The sequence below is a fragment of the Myxocyprinus asiaticus genome, chromosome 28 (assembly GCF_019703515.2).
Source record: "Myxocyprinus asiaticus isolate MX2 ecotype Aquarium Trade chromosome 28, UBuf_Myxa_2, whole genome shotgun sequence".
NCBI lineage: Eukaryota > Metazoa > Chordata > Actinopteri > Cypriniformes > Catostomidae > Myxocyprinus > Myxocyprinus asiaticus.
In genome coordinates, this window is record NC_059371.1 from 26,703,235 (window position 1) to 26,728,501 (window position 25,267).

Consider the following 25,267-nt stretch of genomic DNA (forward strand, 5'->3'; position numbering starts at 1 on the left):
CCCTGGATTCAAACTCATGACTCCAGGGGTGGTAGTCAGTGTCTTTATTCGCTGAGCTACCCAGGCCCCACCAGGACTCAAAATATTTTAACTTTTTACCAATGGAACCATTGACCAACTAAGTGATCTTAACATGTCTATATGTCTCATGTCAAGTCATAATAATTGTACAAGAGGGTGAAATCATAACAAATTGTATGAGCTGGTTATTACAAAGATGTATGACTTTTACTCCCATATTTAGACAAACTAAACGAACCAACAAACAATGTTATTACGGGAAGTTCCACCCCTAACCCAAACCTAAACCTAACCATACAGGCTAACCACTTACCCAAACCCTAAACCTAACCATTATTTTAAAGGGGTAGTTCACCCCAAAAAATGTTTGATCATTTACTCACCCTTTTGTTGTTCCAAACCCGTATGATTTTCTTTCTTCCGTGGAACACAAAATGAGATATTAGAAAGAATGACAGCCTCAGTCACAATTCATTTTCATTGTATGGAAAACAGATACAATAAAAGGGAATGGTGACTGAGGCTAACTTTCTGATTAAATTATGACAGAATTTTTGGGTCAACTATCCCTCAAACTGAACATTTGCAAACACTCTTTTTTTATTTAAACACCAAATCTATAGTTCCCATTCTTAGCTCATTTAGAGAGCATTTTAGTAGTGGTTTGTCTAATTATGACTTTGCATATTGTTTATAGTTAGGTTTTTACAGTTCCTGTTGTGTAGACACTTTTATACCTTTGAGGATTTGTTCTAAGGTTTGAATGTGGCTAACAGGGCCTGTAATTAAAGTAAGAAAATTTGGCATTGAAATGTCATAGCACTATGTTTGCTCTCCAAGCTCCACTCCAGCACAGTCACTCTTTAATGAAGGCTGTGCTAAAATTTAGAGCCATACATCTCCAGCAGGCATGCATCCCTTTACTCAATTTCACAGAAGAAGCTTGGAAGTGCCATAAAATTCCCAGCTAAATCTTGTCTATTGCACTGTCACCACTCCTTGTCTTTGAGATACAGTGGCAGAATCACCATGCCTACACACAGACTCAATAAATATGATGATGATCATTTGGTAAACAGGCCTGCTTTGTTAAATGCAAGATGCTTCTGGAAAACAGCGATCAGAGCGAGGCAAATGAATGCACCGCACTCCATAATTAATTAGTCCCAGAGCTCATACGAGCATCCTGTTTCAGGGTTCATTAATCATTGATGATGCGGGTAGGAGTGGCCTCTCTTCTACCTGACCCCTCGAACATCTGATCAACCTGCACAGGTCACAACCAAACCCTTACTACGTTGCCTTCTCCACCATAGTTCTGTCAACGACTGTGAAACCTGAGCAACATTAATAGCAGGTTGACTTAACTGTCTGGAAATTGAGAGATTGTTCTCATAGGTTCGGCCTATATCAACATGGAAATTCTAGCAGGTCTAAGCTGGTCTTTTCAGCTGGGTCTGTATGTCGAGTTTGTAACTAAGCTAATTTGTAGTTCTCCTAAAATCGCATTCCATGCACACTTTGGGTTTGCAATGGTTAAAGCAATATTAGAACATAATATTTAGGGTTGCCCTTTTAAACTTTTCTTTAAAATATTTAAATCATTACTTGCTCATGTTTACTCCTTCAGCAGCTGAAGGAAGGCGTGTGTGATTTAAGCATTAAATATGAGTCTTTCGAGAGTGCATGTTGTGCAACCACACTTTCAAATATGCAGAGCACAGAATAAATGGAGGGCAGATGGGCGAACAGTGCAGTGAACATGAAGGGCATGTCAATGATGGTGGTGGATGGCGACCGTCCAGAGGATGGAGTATTCTGAAATCCCCCATTACGCACTCTCCACCTCCTCGAACTATGATCTGCTAACACGAACCACATGCACACAGCCAGACTTACATTTTTCACTGCACACACATAGTGTGTGTGTGTGTGTGTGTGTGTGTGTGTGTGTGTGTGTGTGTGTGTGTGTGTGTGTGTGTGTGTGTGTGTGTGTTTGTGTGTGTGTGTATTAGAGGGTGGGGGCCTGAATGGGAAAGGGTGTGTAGTGGAAAAGGAGTACTGGGAATATTAGCTCAGAGTGAAAAGTTCAGGCCATTCAGAACCACACCTGCGCTGAGTACAAGTCACATGGAACTTAATGCATCAATCAGTTCCAATGCAGTAATAGCCTCTGAAAGCAGCTTGGACCCAAAATAAATAGAGCGCAGACTTTCATCTGTTCCACAACCAGAGAGAGAGACAGAGAGCAAAAGAAGAAATAGAGGGCACATCTCAATCAGCTCCCTAGTTCTGTAGTGAAACTTTTGTCATCATTTGCTCACCCTCATGTTGTTCCAAAGACAGAAATCTGCCTGGTAACTTCCAGTGTAGAAAGAAGACTATTTCCTGTCAAATGAGAGCTCTGATTGGTTCTTACCAGCTCTTATCCACCTGCCATTCAGGATTTGCCATCGCAGCAGAGGCTTTTGGACTGAAAGTGCCATGGTGAATAAAATCCTGACAGTGTTTTTCTTTTCTTTTTTTATGGAGAGGGATACAATTGAATCGGAGTGACTACGAGTTTATTAATGAACCTTGTGGTCAAGTGTGTGTAAAATGACAAAAACATACAAGATCCTTGCAAGGAAATTGAGCAGTGAAATCACTGTTTCCTTTGCCCCCTGAGGGAGAATTTTTCATAGTCCCTCTAAAACCATAATCTGAGGGCTGGATTTTTGCCTATTTCCTATAGTGTGGTAAGATATCCCTGTGTTTACTGACATGCAGAACTGTGAAACGCATCCCACCCAAATGTAGTGTGCCCCACCTAATATAGGGTTGATAGGGTCTTGCCAAAATTAAGTGTTTGTGTACATGCATATTTCCAGTCAAAATTTTGGACACCCACTCATTCTTTATTATTACTATTTTCCACATTTTTGAATAATAACAGTAAGATATATTACTAATAATATTACTAATATTATAATATTAATAATAATATAATATTTCCCATGTATGCTGAACACTTGGCTGCTTTTCCTTCACTGTTCTGTCTAACTCAGATATTTAAGAAAAATGAAAATTTTCAGCCTTTAAATTAAAAGATTTTTAGGTCATGAGAAGCATAGATTTAGTCAAGTGTGTCCAAACTTTTGACTGGTAGTGTATTTCATATTTTTTTTTTTTGTCTTATATTTACTTCTTTCTCTTTCTTTAGGTTCCATCCAACATAGTCTCATGTGTATAAATTTCTTTCTTCTGCAGAACACAAATGAAGATTTTGTGTAAATCGAGCCTGAAATCATGATGATGTCTAGAGATTGCATTGGCAAGATCTCCAGTAAAAAATAAGTTATATTTCTGTCTGTTCTGACCTAAAACCGATTGGATAACTTAAGAAGATATTGATTAAACCCCTGGAGTCTGATGGATTATGTTTATGCTGACTTTATCTCCTTTTTGGAGCTTAAAAGGCCTGATCATCATTCACTACCATTGTATGGACCTACAGAGCTGAGATATTCTTCTAAAAATCTTTGTTTGTGTTCTACACATGGCATGAGGGTGAGAAAATGATGAAAGAATTTTCCTTTTTGAGTGAACTATACCTTTAAATTTCAGTAGTGTTCAAATTATGTTAGGGAACATGCAGTAGGCAAATGAAACTCTAAAACTACTTAAAAGGTGACTGCACTGCATTGGTGAGTATTGTCTTCCTCTGCCAAAAAGCTAGCTCTAGTGATGCGTGAAAGAAAATCATCAATAAATTACATCTATGACAGCCCAAGTCCACCACTGCCTAGTGTTTCTCATGAAGCGTGGGAATTCTCCTCTTGTGAATTCACACACACACACATAAACACACACACACATGGACTGCAGTGGGAACAAAAGACTGGAGAAATTAAGAAAAACAAGCCGATTATCTCTGAACTTGTGCAGAATGACCCTACACTGTGCAATCACAACACAGATACACTTATTTCTCCTCCACTCATAGGGCTTCCAATGTCCAGATGGAACTGCAGCTGTCAGGACTCTAAGGGTTGGCAGCTCAATGAAGGCTCTGTTGTGAAACTAATATTAAGGGAAGGCATCAAAACAAAGTGATTGTCGGGATATACAAGCAACCGAGTGACCGGCCCTCTAGGGGTTGGGGTTACTGGAGTGAGCTTTGGATGGAAAACTGCATTCTTTCAAATGTATCTGGTTTCACATTTAGATCATGGCCGGTTTGTATTGGCACTCTCCCCCTGGAATTCTTTCTGGGACTTAGGACTCTAGATAGTTTTCTATGTGCAGGCAAATCCCTGAGTGAGAGACATGGCTATACTGTCCTCCTCTGTCCTCTTGTTGCACTGTGACAGAGATGATGAGCAAGATGTCGGTGGGAATGCACATACAGAATAGACGAATGCACATACAACCATGCTATCTATTTTGGGAGGAGTTTGACTCAAAGCATCTGCATGGAATTCCCTGCAGAAAAGACCATCATACTGTAGATGGTCACCAGCATATATTGGGTTTTGGATGCTGGGCTCCAGTATAGTGTCCCCACCAGGCTTTTTAACTAGCTTAACCAGCAAGAATTCCATGGTCAACCATCATCACCAGAAACACTATGCTGCTTGACCGGCCTCAATGATTAAAAGAATAGTTCACCCAAAAATGAAAGTTCTGTCATCATTTACTCACCCTCATGTCATTACAAACCAACATATTGTTATTTCTTTCCGCAGAACACAGAAGGAAACATTTTAAAGTATGTCCTGGAGCTCGAGTCTGTGTTTGTAGCCTGCTAGCTTTTTTAGAATCTCTTATCTATCTGTTTTCAGCCTTTAATCTTTAATATCTGCCACTTTCAGCACGCATTAGGTTTTCCCCCGAATTATTCTCTTATCGTGATTCAACTGTGTGCATTTTTCCGCATGCATCCGCTTTCTATTTTTTTTGTAATTAAACTGCGTGCATTTTACAGCGCACACCCGTTTTCTCCTCTGTGTTACACAGATTATTGCATCGATCTCAAAGCACTGCTTATCAACTATATACCGCTAAACATAACAACAAACAATTGCATGAGGGATTCACATCGATCTCAAACCCTTGCTGCTCAGGAACAACCAACAACAACAAACAATTGCGTTAAGTCATGGCATCCGCTCAGTGGCGGATTTAGGCATGAGCCTTGGTCATAGGTGATTCTATTGTAAGGAACGTGGAAATAGAGACTCCAGCCACTATTGTTAAATGCATTTCGGGTAACAGAGCGTCTGACATCAGATAAAATTTACAAGTGCTGGCTAATGCTAAACATAGATTTTCTAAAATTGTTATTCATGTCGGCCCTAACAATGTCTGGCTTCGCCAGTCGGAGATCACTAGAGATAATGTTAAAGAGGTGTGTGAACTTGCAAAAACAATGTCAGACACTGTTTTATGCTCTGGCCCCCACCCTGTTCATCGTGGTGACGAGGTTTAAAGTAGACTACTGTCACTGAATGGCTGGATGTCTGAGTGGTGTCCAGAGAATAGCATAGGATTTATAGACAACTGGAAGAGTTTTGGGGTCAACCTGACCTGCTTAAGAGAGACGAACTCCATCCCTCCAGGGAAGGTGCCACTCTCCTCTCTAGTAATTTGACTCATAGTCTTAATAGTGATAGTATTTGACTAACTGGGGCCCAGGTCAGGAAGCAGACAAACTGGCTAATCCGAACGTCTGCTAGCTGCCTTGAGACGTCACACAGGTCACATAAACTACAACACATAGAGACTGTATCACCTAGATATCATATAAAGACTGTGTCTGTTCCCCGAACTACCAAACACAAACCCCTCACTAAATCATTTTGAAAAAATGTGAAAAAAAAAAAAAAAAAAAAAACAATTTAAGATAAACATCATATAAAGATAGGGCTACTAAACATTAGAACTCTTTCAGCTAAATCAGTAATTGTAAATTAAATTATTACAGATCATAGATTGGATGTGCTCTGTTTGACTGAAACCTGGCTTAAACCGGATGAATATATTAGTTTAAATGAATCTACTCCCCCAGATTATTGTTATAAAAATGAGCCTCATTTGAAAGGTCAAGGAGGAGGTGTTGCTACAATTTACAGTGACATTTTTGGTGTTACTCAGAGGACAGGATGTAAGTATAATAATGCTTAATGTAACACCGTCAGATATAAATAAAAACCTCTGTCGTCTTTTGCCCTTGCTACAGTATATAGATCACCCGGGCCTTATTCTGATTTCCTTGGTGAATTTGAATATTTTCTATCAGATCTAGTAGTTACTGTAGATAGAGCTTCAATTGTTGGTGACTTCAACATTCACATTGATAATGAAAATGACACATTGGGATTAGCATTTATCAATCCCAATAGACAAAATGTGACAGGACCAACTCATCGCCATAATCATATGCTAGATTTAATTCTGTCTTATGGAGTTGATGTTGATACTATAGAAATTCTACCGCAGAGTGATGACATCTCAGATCATTACCTCATCTCTTATATGCTGCGATCAGCTAATGTTACTCAATCTACACCTTGCTATCGTTTAGGTAGAACAATTCTTTTGACCACTAAAGATTTTCACTAAAAATCTTCCAGATCTATCTCATACACTCAGTATGAGTGACCCAAAGTCTAGAAGAACTTGATGAAATAACAGAAAATATAAATACAGTCTTCTATAGCACACTTGATAGTGTCGCCACCCTTCAATTAAAAGACATTTAAAGAAAAAAGCCCCACACCATGATACAATGATCACAATCATACTCTCAAGAGAGCAGCTCGGAAAATGGAGTGCAAGTGGAAGAATACCAAATTAGAGGTATTTCATAGTGCATGGAAGGATAGTGTCTATAGCTACAGACAGGCACTAAAAGCTTCCAGATCAGCATATTTTAGCAAATTCATAGAAAATAACCACAACAATCCTAGGTGTTTATTCAGTACAGTGGCAAAATTGGTTGGGAATAAAGCCTCAACTGAACCAGATATTCCATTGCAGCACAATATTAATGAATTTCTTTACTGATAAAATTGGAATAATCAGAAATAAAATTGGAATTATGCAATCATCTGTCACAGTACCTCAGAAAATAGTATCTCATAATTTTCCTCATGTGCAACTTCAGTCCTTCGCTGTCATAGGTCATGAAGAGCTAACAAAACTTATCGAAACATCAAAAGCCACAACATCTATGTTAGATCCAATACCAACTAAGCTCTTAAAAGAGGTATTCCCTGTAATCTTAGAACCTCTTCTTTAATATTATTAACTCCTCGCTATCCTTAGGGCATGTCCCAAGAAACTTTAAATGACAGTTATCAAACCGCTTATTAAGAAGCCACAGCTTGATCCTGGAGAATTGGCTAATTATAGACCAATTTCAAATCTCCCGTTTATGTCAAAAATACCATAAAATGTTGTGTCCTCCCAATTATGTTCATTTCTACAGAGAAATAGTATATATGAACAATTTCAGTCAGGATTTAGGCCACACCACAGTACAGAGACTGCACTTATCAGAGTTACTAATGACTTGCTCTTGCATCTGATCGCGGTTGCATTTCTCTTCTAGTGCTTTTAGATCTTTTTTCCTGCCTTCAACACGATAGATCACAATATTCTCTTGAATAGGCTAGAGAATTATGTTGGCATTTGTGCACTTGCATTAGCATGGTTTAGGTCCTATTTAGCAGACCGCTACCACTTTGTCTATGTAAATGAGGAATTGTCAAGTCAAACAAAAGTTAAGTATGGAGTGCCACAGGGATCAGTTTTAGGGCCTCTGATTTTCTCCTTGTATATGCTTCCCCTGGGAGATATTATCAGGAATCATGGAATAAGTTTCCACTGTTATGCTGACGATACCCAAATTTATATTTCTTCGAAACCCAATGAAATTTCACAATTCTCCAAATTAGCGTATCAATGAAATAAATGAAATCAAAGATTGGATGGCCAGAAATGTCCTTTTATTCAATTCCGACAAAACAGAGGTACTAGTTATTGGACCAAAAACCTCTAAAAATAAGCAGCTAAAATATAACTTGACTCTCGATGGATGTACTGTTACATCGTCTTCAACAGCGAAGAACTTAGATGTTATATTTGATACCAATATGTCATTTGAAAATCAAATTTCCAATGTTTGTAGAACAGCATTCTTCCACCTAAGAAATATTGCTGTTACGACACATGCTCTCTGATGCCGAAAAACTAATTCTTGCGTTCATGAACTCAAGACTAGATTATTGTAATGCATTACTGGGAGGATGTCCAGCAAGTTAAATAAATAAACTTCAATTGGTTCAAAATGCAGTAGCCAGAGTGCTGACTAGAACTAAGAAATATGATCATATTAGTCCCATTTTATCATTGTTACATTGGCTACCTGTTAAATTTCTTATTAATTTTAAAATTCTGTAAACAACATACATAGCTTTGAATGGTCTAGCTCCACAGTACTTAAGTAACCTTCTACCATGCTATATTCCATCACGTTCATTACGATCGCAAAACTCTGGCCTGTTAATAGTTCCTAGAATATCAAAATCCACAAAAGGAGGTAGATCCTTTTCCTATTTGGCTCCTAAACTATGGAATAGTCTCCCTAACCCTGTTCGGGACAAGGCAAGTCTAGACTAAAGACTCATCAATTTAGCCAGGCATACACCTAATTTATTCTTCACCACACAATTAGGCTGCTTTAGTTAGGTCTGCCAGACTCTGAAACACTGATCATAATCTATATCTCTGCAAAAAATTGAATGGCATCTACGCTAATATTATTCAAATTGTTTCCATGTCTCAACCTCGGGTTTAAGTGGTTTACGAGGACATTTTTTTTAGGTTACAAACTGGTAATTACAAGGGTATTATGCTATAACTGTGGTTTATGAGGACATTTCTAGTGTCCCCATAATTCAAATCACTTAAAAAACATACTAAACATTGTTTTATTGCAAATGTAAAAATGCAGAAAGTTTTTGTGAGGGTTAAGTTTAGGGGTAGGGTTAGGGTTAGGGGATAGAATCTATAGTTCATACAGTATAAAAATTATTATGTCTATGGAGAGTCCTCATAATGATAAGTGCACCAACATGTGTGTGTGTGTGTGTTTGTTTGTCCAATGTGCAACAGCAAGAGTTTAATTGTGGCTACCTGCAGAGAAGCTGCACATAATTAGAGCTAAAAGGTTGCAAGCATTAAAATCAATGGTTCATGTTTTTGATATAGATTTATTTTGGCATTCATGGATGTAGTTTAAAAAAGGAATCTAAACACTTGTTTTAAAGCCTCTCATAAAAGTCTACTACCATACCAGATGGTTTGATCCAGCTCTGGGGAATGACGAGAAAATGGAAAGTGTATGGAGAGACAGAGAGAGAAGGTGGACAGAAGATAGACAGAAGTCCTTGTCTAAATGAATGGCAGGGAACAGGTGTAAGAGGGAGTCACCAACCCTCTGCCACTTAATAAACTCTGTGCCCCCCTTTCATCTCACCATGATAATGATCTGCCAGCATTTAATCACTTTTCATTAAAGAAAGATCAGCTATGATGTTTCCATCCTGCCCTTGTTAATCCTCAGACCTCTGAACTTTTTTATATCCACGATCTCCCTCTCTCACCAACTCCCACCCAGCCCTCCTAATCCCAAAGTTTATTCTGATGCAGAGACAAATGGGCTTCTAATACCTATAACAGTACGCACAGCTTCAGAAACACATCAGCTAGGCCTTCCTAATAAAGCTGCAAAACAAGTGCCAAGTGAAAAGTCACGCTACTCCAGTAAAATTAGCCTCTGCATGGGAAGGCCAGTGTTTTAGACCTTCACCCAGACTTCCTCAATACATTTCAAAGTTAAAACAAAGGAATGCTCCATCTTAAACTTAAAAGACTGGCTATTTTGAATCTTGTGCTGGGCATGAGGGATGTTGTCATTGTATCTCTCTCTAATTGCTCTGCGACAGACCCCGGACCTTCAGCGATGGGAGTGTTCGATTGGCTGCTTCATGAAAACTGAGGTCAGACCACACACTTAGAGAAGACTGAAAATTTGTGGTCTTTTTATGTCCTAGTTTTGGTGGCTTGACTCATAGGAAGAATTAACATTGTTCTTGAATTGCACATGTTTTGAGAGTTTTTAAGAGAATTGAGTAAAGAGTGCTGCCTAGAAACATGATTGAGTGCTTCATACAGTATATAACTTAATATAGGTTGCAATTTTACAGAATAGTTCTGTGTGAGTACGGATGTGAGAAAAGATTTTTGTTCTAATTGTATAAAATCACTTACAGTATGTTGTGTTTACAACTACAAGTGACCTGTTCTTACCTGCTTTGCTGGGGTCAGTGTCTGAGCTGGCCTGCAGGGGTCCTGTAGGTGAAGGAGAAGAGACGGGCCCAGGAGGAGGTTTTTCACTCTCTTGTGGGCGGCTCTTAGAGGTCTCGATACCTTTGACTCTCCTAGCATGGCGGTTCCCCTTGTAGTGGGCTTCTGCCTGACTCTGTAAAGAGCACAGGGACAAAAGAGTGTGTTACAATGCTGTTTAACATTCTGTGACAGCATCTTTCCAAATCCAAAAGAGACACACTGGGACTTAATCTTTACACAACAAGTATAGTCACAGAATCAGGTTGGGAAGATTTGAACCTCTTTATCTCTATATACTTGTCTCAAGACCCTGGCTTCACACAGCATGTGCATCCTGTGACTGTGATTGTGTGGCTCAGCCTGCTTTACATGTGAAGGGAGAACTGATCCAAAGGAATGATGCTTCACTAGCCTGCACCATCTAATCCTTGTCCCTGTGGTCTTTTTTTTTTTTTTTTGTGATTAAATTTCTATGAATTTTTCCAACATTTTTAGTTTGACAAAGTACATTTCTGCAACATTGATAGATAGCACATTCACATATCTTAAGGTGTCTTTACACAGCTGAATTAATCCTGTTCTGTGTCTGCTTAAAATTCTGTGTAAAGATGCAATACAGCAAAAAAGCCAGTCTAAATTAAGCCTGCTCTAACCCACTTCTATAGAGTTATCACAGTATACACATATGTGCATAAACACTATATCACATACACACATACCTTTATATATGCACACACTCATGCATGTACTAAATATATTCAGAGGTGGATTTCAGCTGTTCAGGGACAAATTTCTTCTCAGATAATTACGTAATTTTATCCCTTATATATGTGATGTCCGAAAACGTCATAAACCACTATTTTAAAGTTAATTCCTGCAATTTCTTCCATTGCTGAGGTCCATTTCCGATGCAGTAATAGCCATTAGTTTGTGAGTAGACAAAGTGTTGAAAATCTTTCACAGCAGTGAATCCTGCAAACCATATTCGTTTTTCTTTAAATGTAAGATTCAAAACTATCATTCAATAACACAACGTTAGGTTTACAAAGAATGTTCCTACAGTACTAGGGTTGGGCGATAGGACGATGTTATCGGATATCAGCGATATCTTAAAAAGATCCTGATGCCGATTGCAACACTCAATTGACAGGCGATGATTGACAATATCGGTAAATGGCAAAACCATGGACCTGGGAAGTCGGCAAATATATTAAACAGTGGCCAGAGTGTGAAATTAGCACCTGCCAAATGCGACGAGTCTGAATCCAGTTCGCAAGCTCCTTGTACAAATGTATTCCATGTGCGATTTTGTTCATCTACCTACAACAGACAGGTGACCTGTAAGACGTCTCGGAATGACACATGACAAGAAATGCTGTTAGTCACAAAGACACGTGCTTGAAGAAACACACTTTATTATATTTTCAAGAACAGACAAAAGCAGTCAATGCTCTGGTGGAACACGCACATGTAGGCATGTAGCGTGAGCCTGTCTCATTGAATAAGCACATGTAAAGAGCAATCATTCTTTTTTTCTCTGTTTCATTCATCTGAAAACTGTTTGCAAGAATAATGTCATCTATGAGAATGCTGCAAATAATCTCAGATCATCTCAGGAGGTGCTGTGAGTTTAGTTCGCTTTATTTCCACGCGGTTAGCATGCATTGTGAACACAACTCTGCAGGTTTAGTAATGTATATCTTTGTATTAAAGAAACAAAGACTAAACTGATTAAATCATAAAGTAATACAAGACATGTTCACCTTGAACCTAAAATTGAGTTCTATTTTATTTTCTTTAGGCAGCATTAACTGTATTATCAAAACACAATACAAACACAAATTTGGCAGCATTATATTGGGAACACGAGGGAATTTATAAGGCTTTATTATTATGATTATTATTGTCTTTACATTTATAATTGTCTTTAGTTCTTAATCTGTAGGCTATTAGTAATTTTCCACCTCTTGTTGTTGACGGATGCTTGCGTGATAGCAAATGGAGCCATTGGAGACGGTAAATGTTGGATTTGGGGAGGTGGTTAAATCGAATTTTTTGATCACTTCGTTATTTTAATTGCTTTTTTCATTTAGTTTAAAGTGCCATTTGAATTTAGAAATGTCTTTTGTTTTTGTCTTGTTTTGTTTCAATAAATGAATTTACTATGTAAATAATTGTAATCAATAAAGCAAAAATATTCACAGACCCTCGTCAGGGGGGTTGATGCTATAATCGTATATCGTGATATTTTATTTATATTTTATAGCGATTATCGCTAAAATATTTTTTACATATTGCCCAGCCCCATACAGTACCTAATATCTTTGAGAAAGCTTTTGAGATAGGTTTATAGAGATTTTGAGATTACGGTTTATAAACAGGGGGATGTTTTTATGGATGTTGTTGCCTTACTAATGTGTCAGATAATGGGTGGTTGATATACAAAGAGGAGTTCAGGTCATTATTTTAAACATTAGTCAGAACCATGGTGCATCAGTTAGCACATATGCTCACAAAATGTTGTTATATTTTATCAAACAAAGCAATATAATGAAAGGGAAAAAAATAATCTATGTCACAGTGCAGTGAGAGGACAGAAGAGGACAGTATAGCCATGTCTCTCACTCAGGGATTTGCCTGCACATAGAAAACTATCTAGAGTCCTAAGGCCCAGAAAGAATTCTAGGGGGAGAATGCCAAAATAAACTGGCAATAAAGTTAATATGCATACAAAATAGTTGACATTATAAAGTTGTTAATAGTAATTTTAACATTGAAATTATTTAGTTTCCCCCAGTCACTTCACCATAAGCACGTCAAATAATTTCAGGCCTTTTTCATATTTTCATCATTACTGTTTATTTGTAAAAAATAGAGTCAAAGATTTCCATTTGAAAATGAGACCATTGTTGAGCGAAAGGATAAATTTAGCTGCCTCAGTGGCCAGTGCACAAACTACAGCTTGGTTGAATCAAACTAAGAAAAACACAAAACAGCTGACTATTGTGAAGCTCTAATCTGCATAAACAATTCCATTTCTTTCATGTGGCACAATCTGGTACAGTCATCCATCATGTTTTTGACTCAACCTCTAATAGGAACACATGATGGGATATTTCCAGAAATGCTCATACAGGAGCTGTCGCCTATAGTCTGCATTCTCATTACAGGGGAGCAGGCTGCTGGGTGATCTGTTTGAAATGTGCATGCTGGGAGGCGCTGCAGAACACGTATCTCCCAGCATGCACACTTCAAACAGATCACCCAGCAGTGTCTTCCCAGAGCCCAAAACAGCCCTGGCCTCGGAATGCATCCCATAAAGGCAACCATGATGATTATTAAGTGACTGGATTATCTGCCATGTGAAACTGAGAATTAATTGACAACAGTTGCTGCAGACACTGGGAGCTGGACCAAGAGAGCCATGCCAGAGTGTCATCCAGGGCTCAGACACTCACACCATTAAAAAAGATAGGGCTGGGCAATATACATCAGATATTCATGATATACTGTATTTGTATTGATTTTGCTGGTGATACATCAATCCATCCATCCATCCATCCATCCACTTTCTATGCCTGCTTATCCTATGTAGGGTCATAGGGGCTTGCTGGAGCCTATCCCCGCTACCTCAGGCATAGTTACTGTGTGAAAATCCCAGGAGATCAGCAGTTACAAAAATACTCAAACCAGCCACAGAGGCAGCTAGGGAACATTTGGCTGGTCTTCCCTGTCTCTGGTGGCAGGTTGTGGGTTGTAATTGGTGATGACAGAGCCTTATATAGTTGGTGGTCTGTAATCGAGGCCTTTAGGGGTTTGGAGCTGTCTGTCTAAAATACTGAGATCAGAGTGAGGGACACTAAGGAGGGGACAAACAAAGAGCTGAGAGAGCACAGATCTCTGGGAACAAGGAGGACTGAGAAGAAGATCCAGAGCTCCATGGAAATGTTACACACACAAAAAATAAAATAAAATTTGAATGACAGGACAACAGATATGAATGGATGAATGTAAATCTGATAGAAAGGACAAGCCTTGCAACTCTGTGAAGGAAAAGGGCAGAAAATAGAAGCACATCCAAGAACAAATTAAAAACATAGTTCAAGCCATAACCATATGCAATCATCAGTCTCAAAGCAGTCTAGAGTGGTAATTATAACCATGAGTTAGAGAGATGTCAATATGGGTGATTCCAAGTACACTTTTGTAACAGTCTGTGAGTGGCAGTCTGTTTGATTTTGTAACAAATAAGTCACTAAATCCTTTAAAAAAATGTAACATCCATTTTGGTAGCTGACCAGTTTTGACCAGTTCTTAAGTTTAATTCTTTGTGAAAATTAAGTGGATGACTGTTAGCAATACAGACTAAATTTTTATGTTTGAAACTGCATTCAGTATTCATTCATTGAAATTCTTGGTGAATGCTTTCCTAATGAAGTGACTTAAAAGAAAGTGCATATAGTATGTGTGATGAATACCTCAGCCATTACATATGAATACAAATCAAGCACAAAGCCAAATCCAAGATGTGCCAATAAGAATGAAGTGCTCATATGAATGCAGTGCTATCTATAGAATAAGAAAATGAGCAAAGTTCTTGCCTAAATGGCAGTGTTTTACATAAAAGATATGAGTTGGTTTTGAGAGCACAAGATGAAATCTTCAAAGCACAAAGATGGAAAAAAACAAAGTGAGCACACAGAACTTTTCCAAGGACAAATTAGGACACAGAGTCATGAAGAGTCCAGATGGTCCTCATCTCATAGAATCACAATATGTAACGTAACATATGAAAATATAAATACAGTTACCACAACAAAATGGAAACCACCAACCTTCTCATGGTCATGGGCAGGTGCGTGGGACACACTTAAAGGAATAGTTCACCAAAAATAGAAAATTCTGTCATGGTTGCCTAGAAACACTGCAAGTCGCATGAATACATGTGCCGCTGTAAACAAGCTCTCTCATGCACTCAAATGCGCAATGGACATAAATATTTTCACTAAAAATTACTTTTGGGATTGTATGCCTTCAGAAGACTTGGAATATGATGCACGAGTCACTTGGACAACTTTTATAATACTTTTGGGTCCCTATTTATGTTTTAAAGAGAGGCACTATCCACTGCCATTGTATTGAAAAGACTGCAATTTTCAATAAAGAATCTCCTTTTTGTGTTCTTCATGAGAGGAAAAAAAAAGAAGTAATTTTACATGAGGTGAACTATTCCTTTAATGTAATGGCAAAATAGAATAGAAAAATGCCATTGACCTTATCTTAAAAAGATGGAGAAATATATTGGATTTATCCCCTACAAACTGTCCACTATGGATCTCAATGACGAACTTGTGTACAAAGTAATGATGTAGAATGAACAGAGGTTATTTTTTGTTGTTGTTGTGGGTTACTTCAGTGTGGTGATGGGATTTGTACATGCATAGATTATTCTGTTATTGTCTGACACCTTTAATGATGTACCTTTATTTCTTTAAAAATTTATTTATTTTTTTTTTCAAAAGAATGATTCTATTTTCTTTGTTAATATTCACAGCAGGAGCTTTTAACTGTCATTTTATAAAACGGTTAGTTCTGATTCTAAATTCTGATTGGTGGAGCCACACTCAAAGCCATTGTAAAATGACTGCAAAAGGGACAACGGTGATCACACATTCGATATTAATGCGCTACATACACGTTTCTACATCGCTTGGCGTATGCAAACAGCCTACAGTTAGGCTTATGAACTATTACTCGTTTGAATAGTTTATTCCAATAATTATAAATGCATTTAACTGTTTATTGAACATTGGCATATTTTATCATAGTGCTGTTGCCACCATTTTACCAAAGGTAAGGTTATTTTGGGCACTCTGCTTCAGTAAGGGTTTTTACCACCCTTAACCCATTCTAAAATCACTGGAAAGCATGGTCCCTGCTTATGGCTTTAGAATACATGATTGTTTGCTACCTTCTATGACATTGGCTGTGCAATGCACCTGAAATACAATCTGATTGGCAAGATTTAAATTTTAAATATGCCAGAAGATAAAACTGTTTTATAAAATGCCAGACGAAGGTCTCTGACCAAAAACTTTGTGTGATTTAATAAAGATTTGCAAGCTATATGACATTGTGTTGGAAAATTGTACTCTATTTTTCCACAATAAAATGAGGAAGCATTGCACGAAGAAGATTGACAGCGTTGGCCATTCCGGGCTCAACACCACACATGGAAGGTTAATTTGCCCTAGTGATGGAAAGCCAGCTAGTGAATGATGGAAATTGTGAAAGTGGAGGGCCACTGCAGCACTGGGGAGGGGGAGGGATGAGCATTCAACCCTGTCCTGCAGCAGCGGTGACACAATACAGTGACATCACTTCTGCAGCGTGGCAAGGTTATTCCTCCATCTTGCGCTAGAGCAGAAGGGACAGTGGGACACATTCTGCCTGCGACAGCACAGCATAAAACGGCTGCAAGCTCCTTGTTTGTTGAATGCATCAGATAAAGTATGCTGGCTGCTAATACTCTGCTTTTTCCACAAAAAATGTGCTCAGTTATTGGCAACGGGGGTGAAGAATCCATGAATCCATAATGGAGCATGAAATAATGATGGCGGGGAGGCAGGGATTAGATATTTTCAAGTAACAAATGCATTGCTTCGTTCAGGATTTAGTAGAGGAAGAGAAAGTACCTTCATTGCTCTGTGTAGCTATTTAATGAAATATGGCATTGTGTAATTCAATCTCCTAACACAGCTGAATAATTTTCAGTGCAACAATACATGAAAGATGCAGCACAATGTCTAATAAGTATTGTAATAATGTATTTTCTTTAGATCTCTCAGTCACTGCTGACTTTGATGTTTTACACATTTGATGCATGCCATTAAAAAAAAAAAAAAAAAAAAAAAAAAAGTAAACTTTTAAAGGGATAGTTCAGAGAATGAAAATTCTATCACCCATTTAATCACCCTTATGTTGATTTAAATTCATATGACTTAAATTTTTCTGTGGAACACAAAAGGAGATTTTAGGCATAATGTTAGCCTTGGTCACCATTCACTTTCACAAAAAGATGCAATGTAAGTGGTGACTGAAGCTAACATACTGACTTACGTCTCCTTTTGTGTTACACGAAAGCCATATGGGTTTGTAACAAAATGAGGGTGAGTAAATGATGACAGAATTGTATTTTTTGGTGAACTATCCCTTTAAATTGTTAGGTTAATGACAAAAGAATGTGTTTGTTGGTATGTGATCTGGATGGATGGTTGTGTATGTGCGTCACAAGTGTGTTTATGTCTATGTGTGTCGTGGAATGCAATGATGGCAGGCAGGAAGACATTGCAAAAACAGGGGTGTTTAAATTTTTTGTATGTTTAACAAACCAGGGCAGGTGCTGGTGTCAGAGTTGGCCAATCAGAGATCAGCTGCTTAAGGTTTTATTGGACAGCATCCATTAGTATTTACAAGCACACTCGTACATGTGTCAAAGCTTGTGGGTCATGAACTGGACTGTAAACAAAAGGGCTTCTTTGGATGGCACTCTGGGATATGGAATTTATAGCTCAAATAAAAAACCACGTCAGGGACACGTACTGTAAACCAAAGCAAAGCCACACAGATGATGAAGAAATAATTGCTTTACATAACTTCAATCGAAACTCTTAAAAAATTATACAAAAATGTAAATGCACTTACCCTCATGTTCCAATCCCGTTTTACTTTCTTTATCGTGGAACACAAAAGGAGATGTTAGGCTGAATGTTAGTTTCCATCATCATTGTATCTCTTTTCCATACAGTGAATGCTGACTAACATTCTGCCGAACATCTTCTTTTGTGTCCCATCATTTTCAAAGAAATTATGACAGAATTTTCATTTTTGGGTGAACTATCCCTTTAAGCCCAGTTGTTTTACAGAATTGCTGTATTGTCTCAAACAGCTAATTTTGCAGGTCTCCACAGGCAGGCTTGGCCTCTCCATCTTCTCCTTGTCTTTTATTGTCTACCACTGTGTTTTTAAGAGGGCCATGCATCTGCTCGAGTGTAGGTCTGAGATTACAGGCTCACACCAAGAAAGCCACTTTCTGCCCAAGATTACTGTTCTTGTCAGTAAAAATAGTGCAGGCTAGTGGGGCACTCCCAGGTCCTGCTCCATTACTAATCTCATACATTTCATAATGTCTGCCACAGCTGCAACTGAATTCAACCCAGAATAGTTTAGGCTGAAGTTTCCCTCAATGAGCATAGCAGCTATTTGGTGCATAAACAACCAAAATAATTGCTTTTATTGATGTGCGAAAAATATTGGAATGACAAAATGCATGATAGGGATCATGCAATAAAAGACTGTGGTAAGTTTAACATGGAAAAGGTGAACATTGTTTTCATAGGAAGGATTTTTAAACTTATGTTATTCCTGGCTGATATCTCCGTATGCTCAAGGCATTAATTAACAATCTATGTCGAGTGGGATTTTATTAAAAAAAACTCTTTAAAATCATAGAAAGAAAAACATTTCTTGCTGTACTGTAAGCTGCCACTTTGACATGCTATGCGGATATAGTACTTCAAAGAGGATTTGCCATAGGCTATTTCCGGACTAGAAAGCAGAGTATGCACAGGATCTCAGCAGCCTAAAATTAACACCAAAAATAAATATAAAAGTAAAAGAGCTATGTACAAATTATGTTTTCAAACATTAAAGGTATAGGTCATCTGAAAATTAAAATCGTTTACACATCCTCACATTTTTCCAAAACAGTATTTTTTTTTTTTTTCACCATTCACTTTCATGGTATGTAAAAAAAAAAAAAATGCATTGAAAGTAAAAGATGACTGAGACCCTAACATTTTGCCTGACAACTCCATTTGTGTTACACAGAAGAAAGTCATATAAGTTTGGAACAACTTGAGGGAGAGTAAATGATGGCAGAATCTTCATTTTTAGGTGAACTACCCCTTTAACAACAACAAAAAGCCATTTGAGTAAGACGCCAAGCAGAACATTCATGAAGTCAAACAGTCCATGTCAGATTCCGTACCTCTGAGTTGAATCGGATCTGGCAGACGTTACAAGAAATGATTGGTCGTTTGGTTTTGACCAGTGGCACTCCAAAGGTGTGGTTGATTACTGCCTTCTGAACAGGATCCATCTGAATACAGAAAGAGAGAAAGAGACATAGGAAAAGGGACAAGAAAAAGGACGAGTGAAACTAAACTCTGGTCCGCATTTCCCAACTCCCATTAGGCAGACAAGGTCATTAATCACGTTGATGGAGAGGTCTAGGTGGCAGTACAGTGGCAGTAGAACATGGCTACGGGCAGCCATGTGGTGCAAAATGTCAGGACACCTGTGAGATCAAGTCATTGTACAAGTTCATCTCTTGTACAAATGTTTAACATTCCTATATACATTTCCAAAATATCAATGACTTTGCTAATAAAAAAAGACAATCTAATTACTTACTGATACCTTAGAGGTGGCTCCTTGCCACGTTACTCCAGATCATAGCTAAATAAGCTATTAGACTGCTTAACAAAATATTTATAAGTGTAGCCTATTTGAATTGGGCTGAAAATGATAAAAACTATATACTGTACATAAAGTATGAACTATCAGAACTATCAACACTCCTGTAACTAAGAATTCATAACATAATATCCTACTAATGACCCTGCTAAAAACAGCTTAAACCAAGCCTAAGCTGATTTGCTGTTCTTAGCTGGTCTCCCAGCCTTGTGGGGCTGGTCTAAAGGGGTTTTGGGCACTTTTCAACTTGTCAGACTGCGAGACCAGCTATACCCAACTGAAGCAACATGATCACACAGGAAATCGACATGCTGCTCCATAATGTTCATGTACCCTGAAATCAACCCCATTCTGATGAATTACTGACAAGCGGCATCCTCCATCAGGCATTTTTGCATCAATTCAAATGTGTTGCATGTTGCATGAACAATCTCTGAGACATGGGTTCTGGTTCAGAGGAAACCAGAAAGTTATGGGGTTCACATAAAAAAATAGTTAGCATGATTCGGAGGTATCATTTTCACTTTAAAATAACATTTTTACCCCACTGATGGTTAGGTCTAGGGTTGGGGTTAAGGAGTAGGGTTAATAAAATAAACATTTCTGTTGATGGCATGGCATTATTTACAACTAAAAATGCAATTAGCTTTTGGTCCCACTCTGTAGACATTTCACCTCAACAACGCTTCCAACTTCGGCCACTGGGGGGCAGTGGCTCATATTTCAATAAACGCAGAGCGAATTCAGCAGCAGAACAGTGTGTTTTGTCTGGCTGAAGATAGCTTGGCAAGACTGAGAGGCCAGCTAAAACCAGCTTAGGTGCACTCCAGTGATATTTCCTCTCAAATTCTTTCAGTTTAGGCATCTTTACATAGCCAAATTGAGGCTGCTCTGAGCCTGTTCAAAATTCTGTGTAAAGACACATAAAAACTTGACTAAATTATGCCTGCTCTGACCCTCCTCAGCCCCTAGTATCAGAAACAGTCTTGCTGAAATGCAGCACCAGAGCAGCCTTAAACTTGTCATGAGCATTTATTTAATAATTTACAGTTTCATATTTAAATGTAAAATTTCATTTAATTTAAAACATTAAGCTCATAACATTATTTATGCAATTGTAATTTATGTGTAAATGCATTTAAGCCTGTTCTTTGCAGCATTAAACAGTCTGTGTTAATACGCCTTTTCTTGGTATTTATGACACTTTATGATACTGTGCCACCTTTGCAGTGTAAAAGATGCCTTTAGATCAGTCTCCACCATGTGAGGAATCAGGCTTTAAATAGTGCCAATAGCTAAGCCTCTGTTTATGACGAGCTTAAAGCACAAAGCCTGATGGTTGTAGTCCAAAACAAATTTCTGAATTGCGGTCTGCATTCAGTGTTCTGTATTATCATAACATTCCCACCAATTATTTTAACACAACTTTATTATCTGTTTAATATAGTTGTTTTTTATTTATGGAGTATTTTGGTGTGCCATGTTCAGGCGATACAAAGCAGTTTGCTAATCTGTATTTTTTAAGGGATAGTTCACCCTAAAATGAAAATCCTGATATAATTTACTCACCCTCATGTTGTTCCAAACCAGTATGACTTTTTTTCTGCCTTCGTACACAAAAGGAGATTATGGCGTATTTTAGTCTCAGTCACCATTTACTTTCATGTAATCTTTTTTTTCTTTCCATACAATAAAACTTAAGTGTGAGTAAATGATGAAAGAATTTTCATTTTTGGATGAACCATCCATGTAACATAAATCTAGACAAACAATAAAATGGGGAAGATTTTCTTATTGGCAAACATTTGACTAACATATAAGAATATTTTGTTTTGTTTTGAACTAACATAGAGGAACTGACTATGGTACAAAATATTCTTGCAAACTTTCAAAGTAGTTAATGCAAATAAAATGTTCAACCTTTCGAAAACAATATTGATCTTTCAGAATTACTACTCAGAAGAATAGATTATGGCAGGCCAGTCTGAAACATCCTCTCTTGGCTGGGAAAGGGGGGAATAGGCTGAAATGAATATTCTCTTAGTCAAACAAAAATATTTTGAAAATCTGCACACGGATCGTATCCAGGCAACCCCCCTACTGGAAGTAAATACACAGAGGGTTGAGACGTGAAAAATAGTGACAGTGCACATCATCAGTGGGAAAGCGAGCCTTGCACTGGACTTCCTCAGATTTTCCCCTCTTATCTGTATTAAGATGGGCCGGAAAAACAGTTTCTGGTCTCTGCTGTAACCGTCGAGGGCCCTGATACAATTGTGCATGTGGAAAGTCCACACTCCATCAGTCAGCCAGGCACTGGAATAGCCACAATGATGTTGTTCTATGGCTTTGCCTTCATGAATCTCCAGAGGATTAAGTGAAGCTGGCAGTTAGCTAGGTAATCAGAACACCTCCAGCAAGAACACATCAATAGATACAACTGGCAGTACTAACAGTCTGGGCCAGGAAGGGTGGGGGGGGGGGGTTTGGAATCAAAGCTTTGTGAAGGCCTCTCATAAGAAAGAGATTAGTTTTAATGGCTTGTGTCTTTTTTTAACACTGCGACAGCACTTTTTAAGTCCTCCCAACTCACAATGCCCTTCTAATTAAGATTTTATAGCGTACACAAGTTTGAAGTCAAAAATGCATCACCAGACCAAAGTCTTGAGTGTCCATTGTGCAGCAGTATGAAGTAAAAATAGCACTGCATTGAAGTGCCGTTCTGCTGTTTTGGTGCAAAAGATTTATTCTTCGGATTTAGATGAGAGACATCGTGGCTCATGACTATCCCAAAGAATTTCCTTCAACTCATATGATGTTATGATGCAGCTTTATGAAACACAAGGTCAACTAATAAAACCACTAACCCTGAAACCAACTGGAAGAGGCACTAAAGGCTAGTATGTGAAGTATTGCTGATCTTTTGTTGACAGCATGGTGTTGTATCTTTATGGTTTTGGCAGATACAATGTCTATGCTAATTAGCAAATAACAGCGGAAGTTATATTAATCTAGCTGGCAAGCAAAGCACAGTATCTGTCATATAACCTCCCTCTGCTACTCAAAAAGTTAACCACATCCCACAAACCGATAAACATAGCAAAAATAGCCAGATACTTTATATTGTAAAAAGCCCACACTATTAAATGATCCCTTAAAGGAAACATGCCCATAAAACATGTTAAAACAGTGTCGCAATGTATCTAAGATTAAAAAAAGCTCCAACTTAAAGGGATAGTTCACACCAAAATAAAAATTCTGTCGTAATTAACCCATCCTAATGCTTTTCCAAGCCTATATGGATTTTCTGTCTTTTGTGGAACACAGAAAGGAGCCTCAGTCCTATTCATTTTCATTGTATTGAAAAAAGAACATTCTCTTGTGTTCCAAAGAGGAAAGAAAGACATACAAGGTTGGAAAAACATGAGAATTAATAATGAATTAAATTTTGACTGAACGTACCCTTAAATTCTAGCTTTATTCATAAGAATCTCCCCTTATATTTTGGATACAAGATCTTATCTCTCAGTTACTGTAATACAAACCATAGAAAGTTTCAATGTGCCGACAAGTCAAAAATGCACCGAAGATTCCCAGCAACGAAGGTGCCAAGCCAGATAAAACATCCTTTGAAGCAGATGCAAGACTCTGCCATTCAGTACCCAATGCTTGAAGCGCAGAGAAAAGCACCTTGCTTTGTTACCTGCCTGAGCTCCTCATAGCTGCAAGGCACACTCACCTTCATATCCTCAACACCGCCTGGATCTCCCAGCTGCATTGGTTTCCCCGTAAGGAAGCTGGTGTTTGTGTGTGGGAGGGTTTGTGCAAGTGTGTCCCTCATCCAGAGGGGATCCTTGTTGTCTCAGTACACCACCTGATTCTCCCACGCTCTCGTGAACATGCACACAAACACACTTGTGTACCCCCTTCTGGGTCCAATAGCACTCTGGACTTGGATGCACCGATCTGGATGATTAATTGATGTCCTCTGAATTCCTCTGTTTCTTCTTTTTCACAGTCAGCTGTTACACTGAAACTCTTGCCATTGGGGGTTAGTTTCTCGCTTTCCACTGCAAAATGTCATCTTCCTTCCTTCTATTCCTCCATCCTGACACTTTACAGCAAGCCAAGGCTACATTCCTGGTTGGATGATCTGTATTCATTTTCATCTGCCTCTTTTTTCTATAATAAATGCTGTCGTCCTTTTCTGTGTCTTTCAACCGATCTCCTTCTCTCTGTCTTACATGCTCACTGATTTTGCCCAGATGCACTGAGAATGTCATGCACTCCCTTCTTTTTCTCTTCATCCTTTCTCTTTCTCACTCCCCAAATATTCCCTCCACTCCCTCATTCTATCAAAAGCACTTATGCACAAGCTGCAGAATTCACCCCTCCTTCGGCTCCCCCGTCATGACCGTTCTCTAGTCACATACCTCTAAATCTCATGTGGAACCAATATATCTGCGACTGGGCCTCAATTAATAGAACTTAAAACAAAAGTATCTTAAATCATGAAGCCTTGCGATTTATATCTTGCTGCTATTAAGGCCGATCTGAAGAAAATTTGAGTAATTTTTGGGAGGGTCATCAGAGGTAAAATGCACACTGCCAAAATATTTCAAAAAGTCCACGTGGAGCCACATTACTTAGCGAAGAAAACTGGCGCAGAGCTGTGCAAATAAATGCTGCCTGTTTCAAGTGAGAGAAAGGGAGGATTGCTTGAGTTGAAGGATGCTGCAGGTAAAAGGCAACAAGTTGGCCCTATTAAACACCTCAGAAATTGCTGATTCTGCAGAATAAGTGAGAGTCTGGAGAGGCTCTTCCACGCCATGACCAGCTGCTTCGTATAAATTATTCAGGTGCCTCGCTGCCTGCAGGCACATTGACTTAGACAGGTAGGTAGAGGCCAGATCACATTAAAGTCAAATTACAGCTGGACTGTACAGCTGAGCAAAGGAATGGAAGATAGAGCCATCCAGCTGCCATAGCTCTATACTCACCTGATAAAAATGATCAAAAGTGATTATTTTGGCCAAACCTGCACACATTTTGAAATACTTTGAACTGGATTGCATTTCAAAGTCTGTTTAAACAGGCTGATTAAAATTATGTTTATTAGGTGTGGTAATTCACAGCCATAAAGAAGTGAAAAATGTATAACTTTGGGCTGCAGATTTAATGCGTTCATTTTGTGCGATTGATTATATTAAAAAAAATCTGTTGAAAAAATTAACGCAATTATTTATGCCCCCTGACCTGTATTTAAATTCTGTAATAAAAGTTTGGAGCAATTTAAGCCTGAAGCACATGTAAC

At 38.3% G+C, this 25,267-nt stretch overlaps 1 protein-coding gene across 4 annotated transcripts in view; it reads right to left on the bottom strand.

The window, feature by feature from the left end:
• The window catches only part of LOC127419166 (zinc finger protein 385A-like), a 117,998-nt gene that overhangs the window by 12,940 nt on the left and 79,791 nt on the right, over nucleotides 1-25,267 (bottom strand). For 3 of the 4 annotated variants that reach the window (XM_051660342.1, XM_051660340.1, XM_051660343.1), the window contains 2 exons: nucleotides 19,466-19,576; nucleotides 10,378-10,549 (listed from right to left, as the gene is read on the bottom strand). In XM_051660342.1, the coding sequence (XP_051516302.1) occupies nucleotides 10,378-10,549; nucleotides 19,466-19,576 (283 nt within the window). Of the gene's footprint in view, nucleotides 1-10,377; nucleotides 10,550-19,465; nucleotides 19,577-23,692; nucleotides 24,267-25,267 lie in introns of those variants that run through there. The other variant, XM_051660344.1, reaches the window with a different exon arrangement.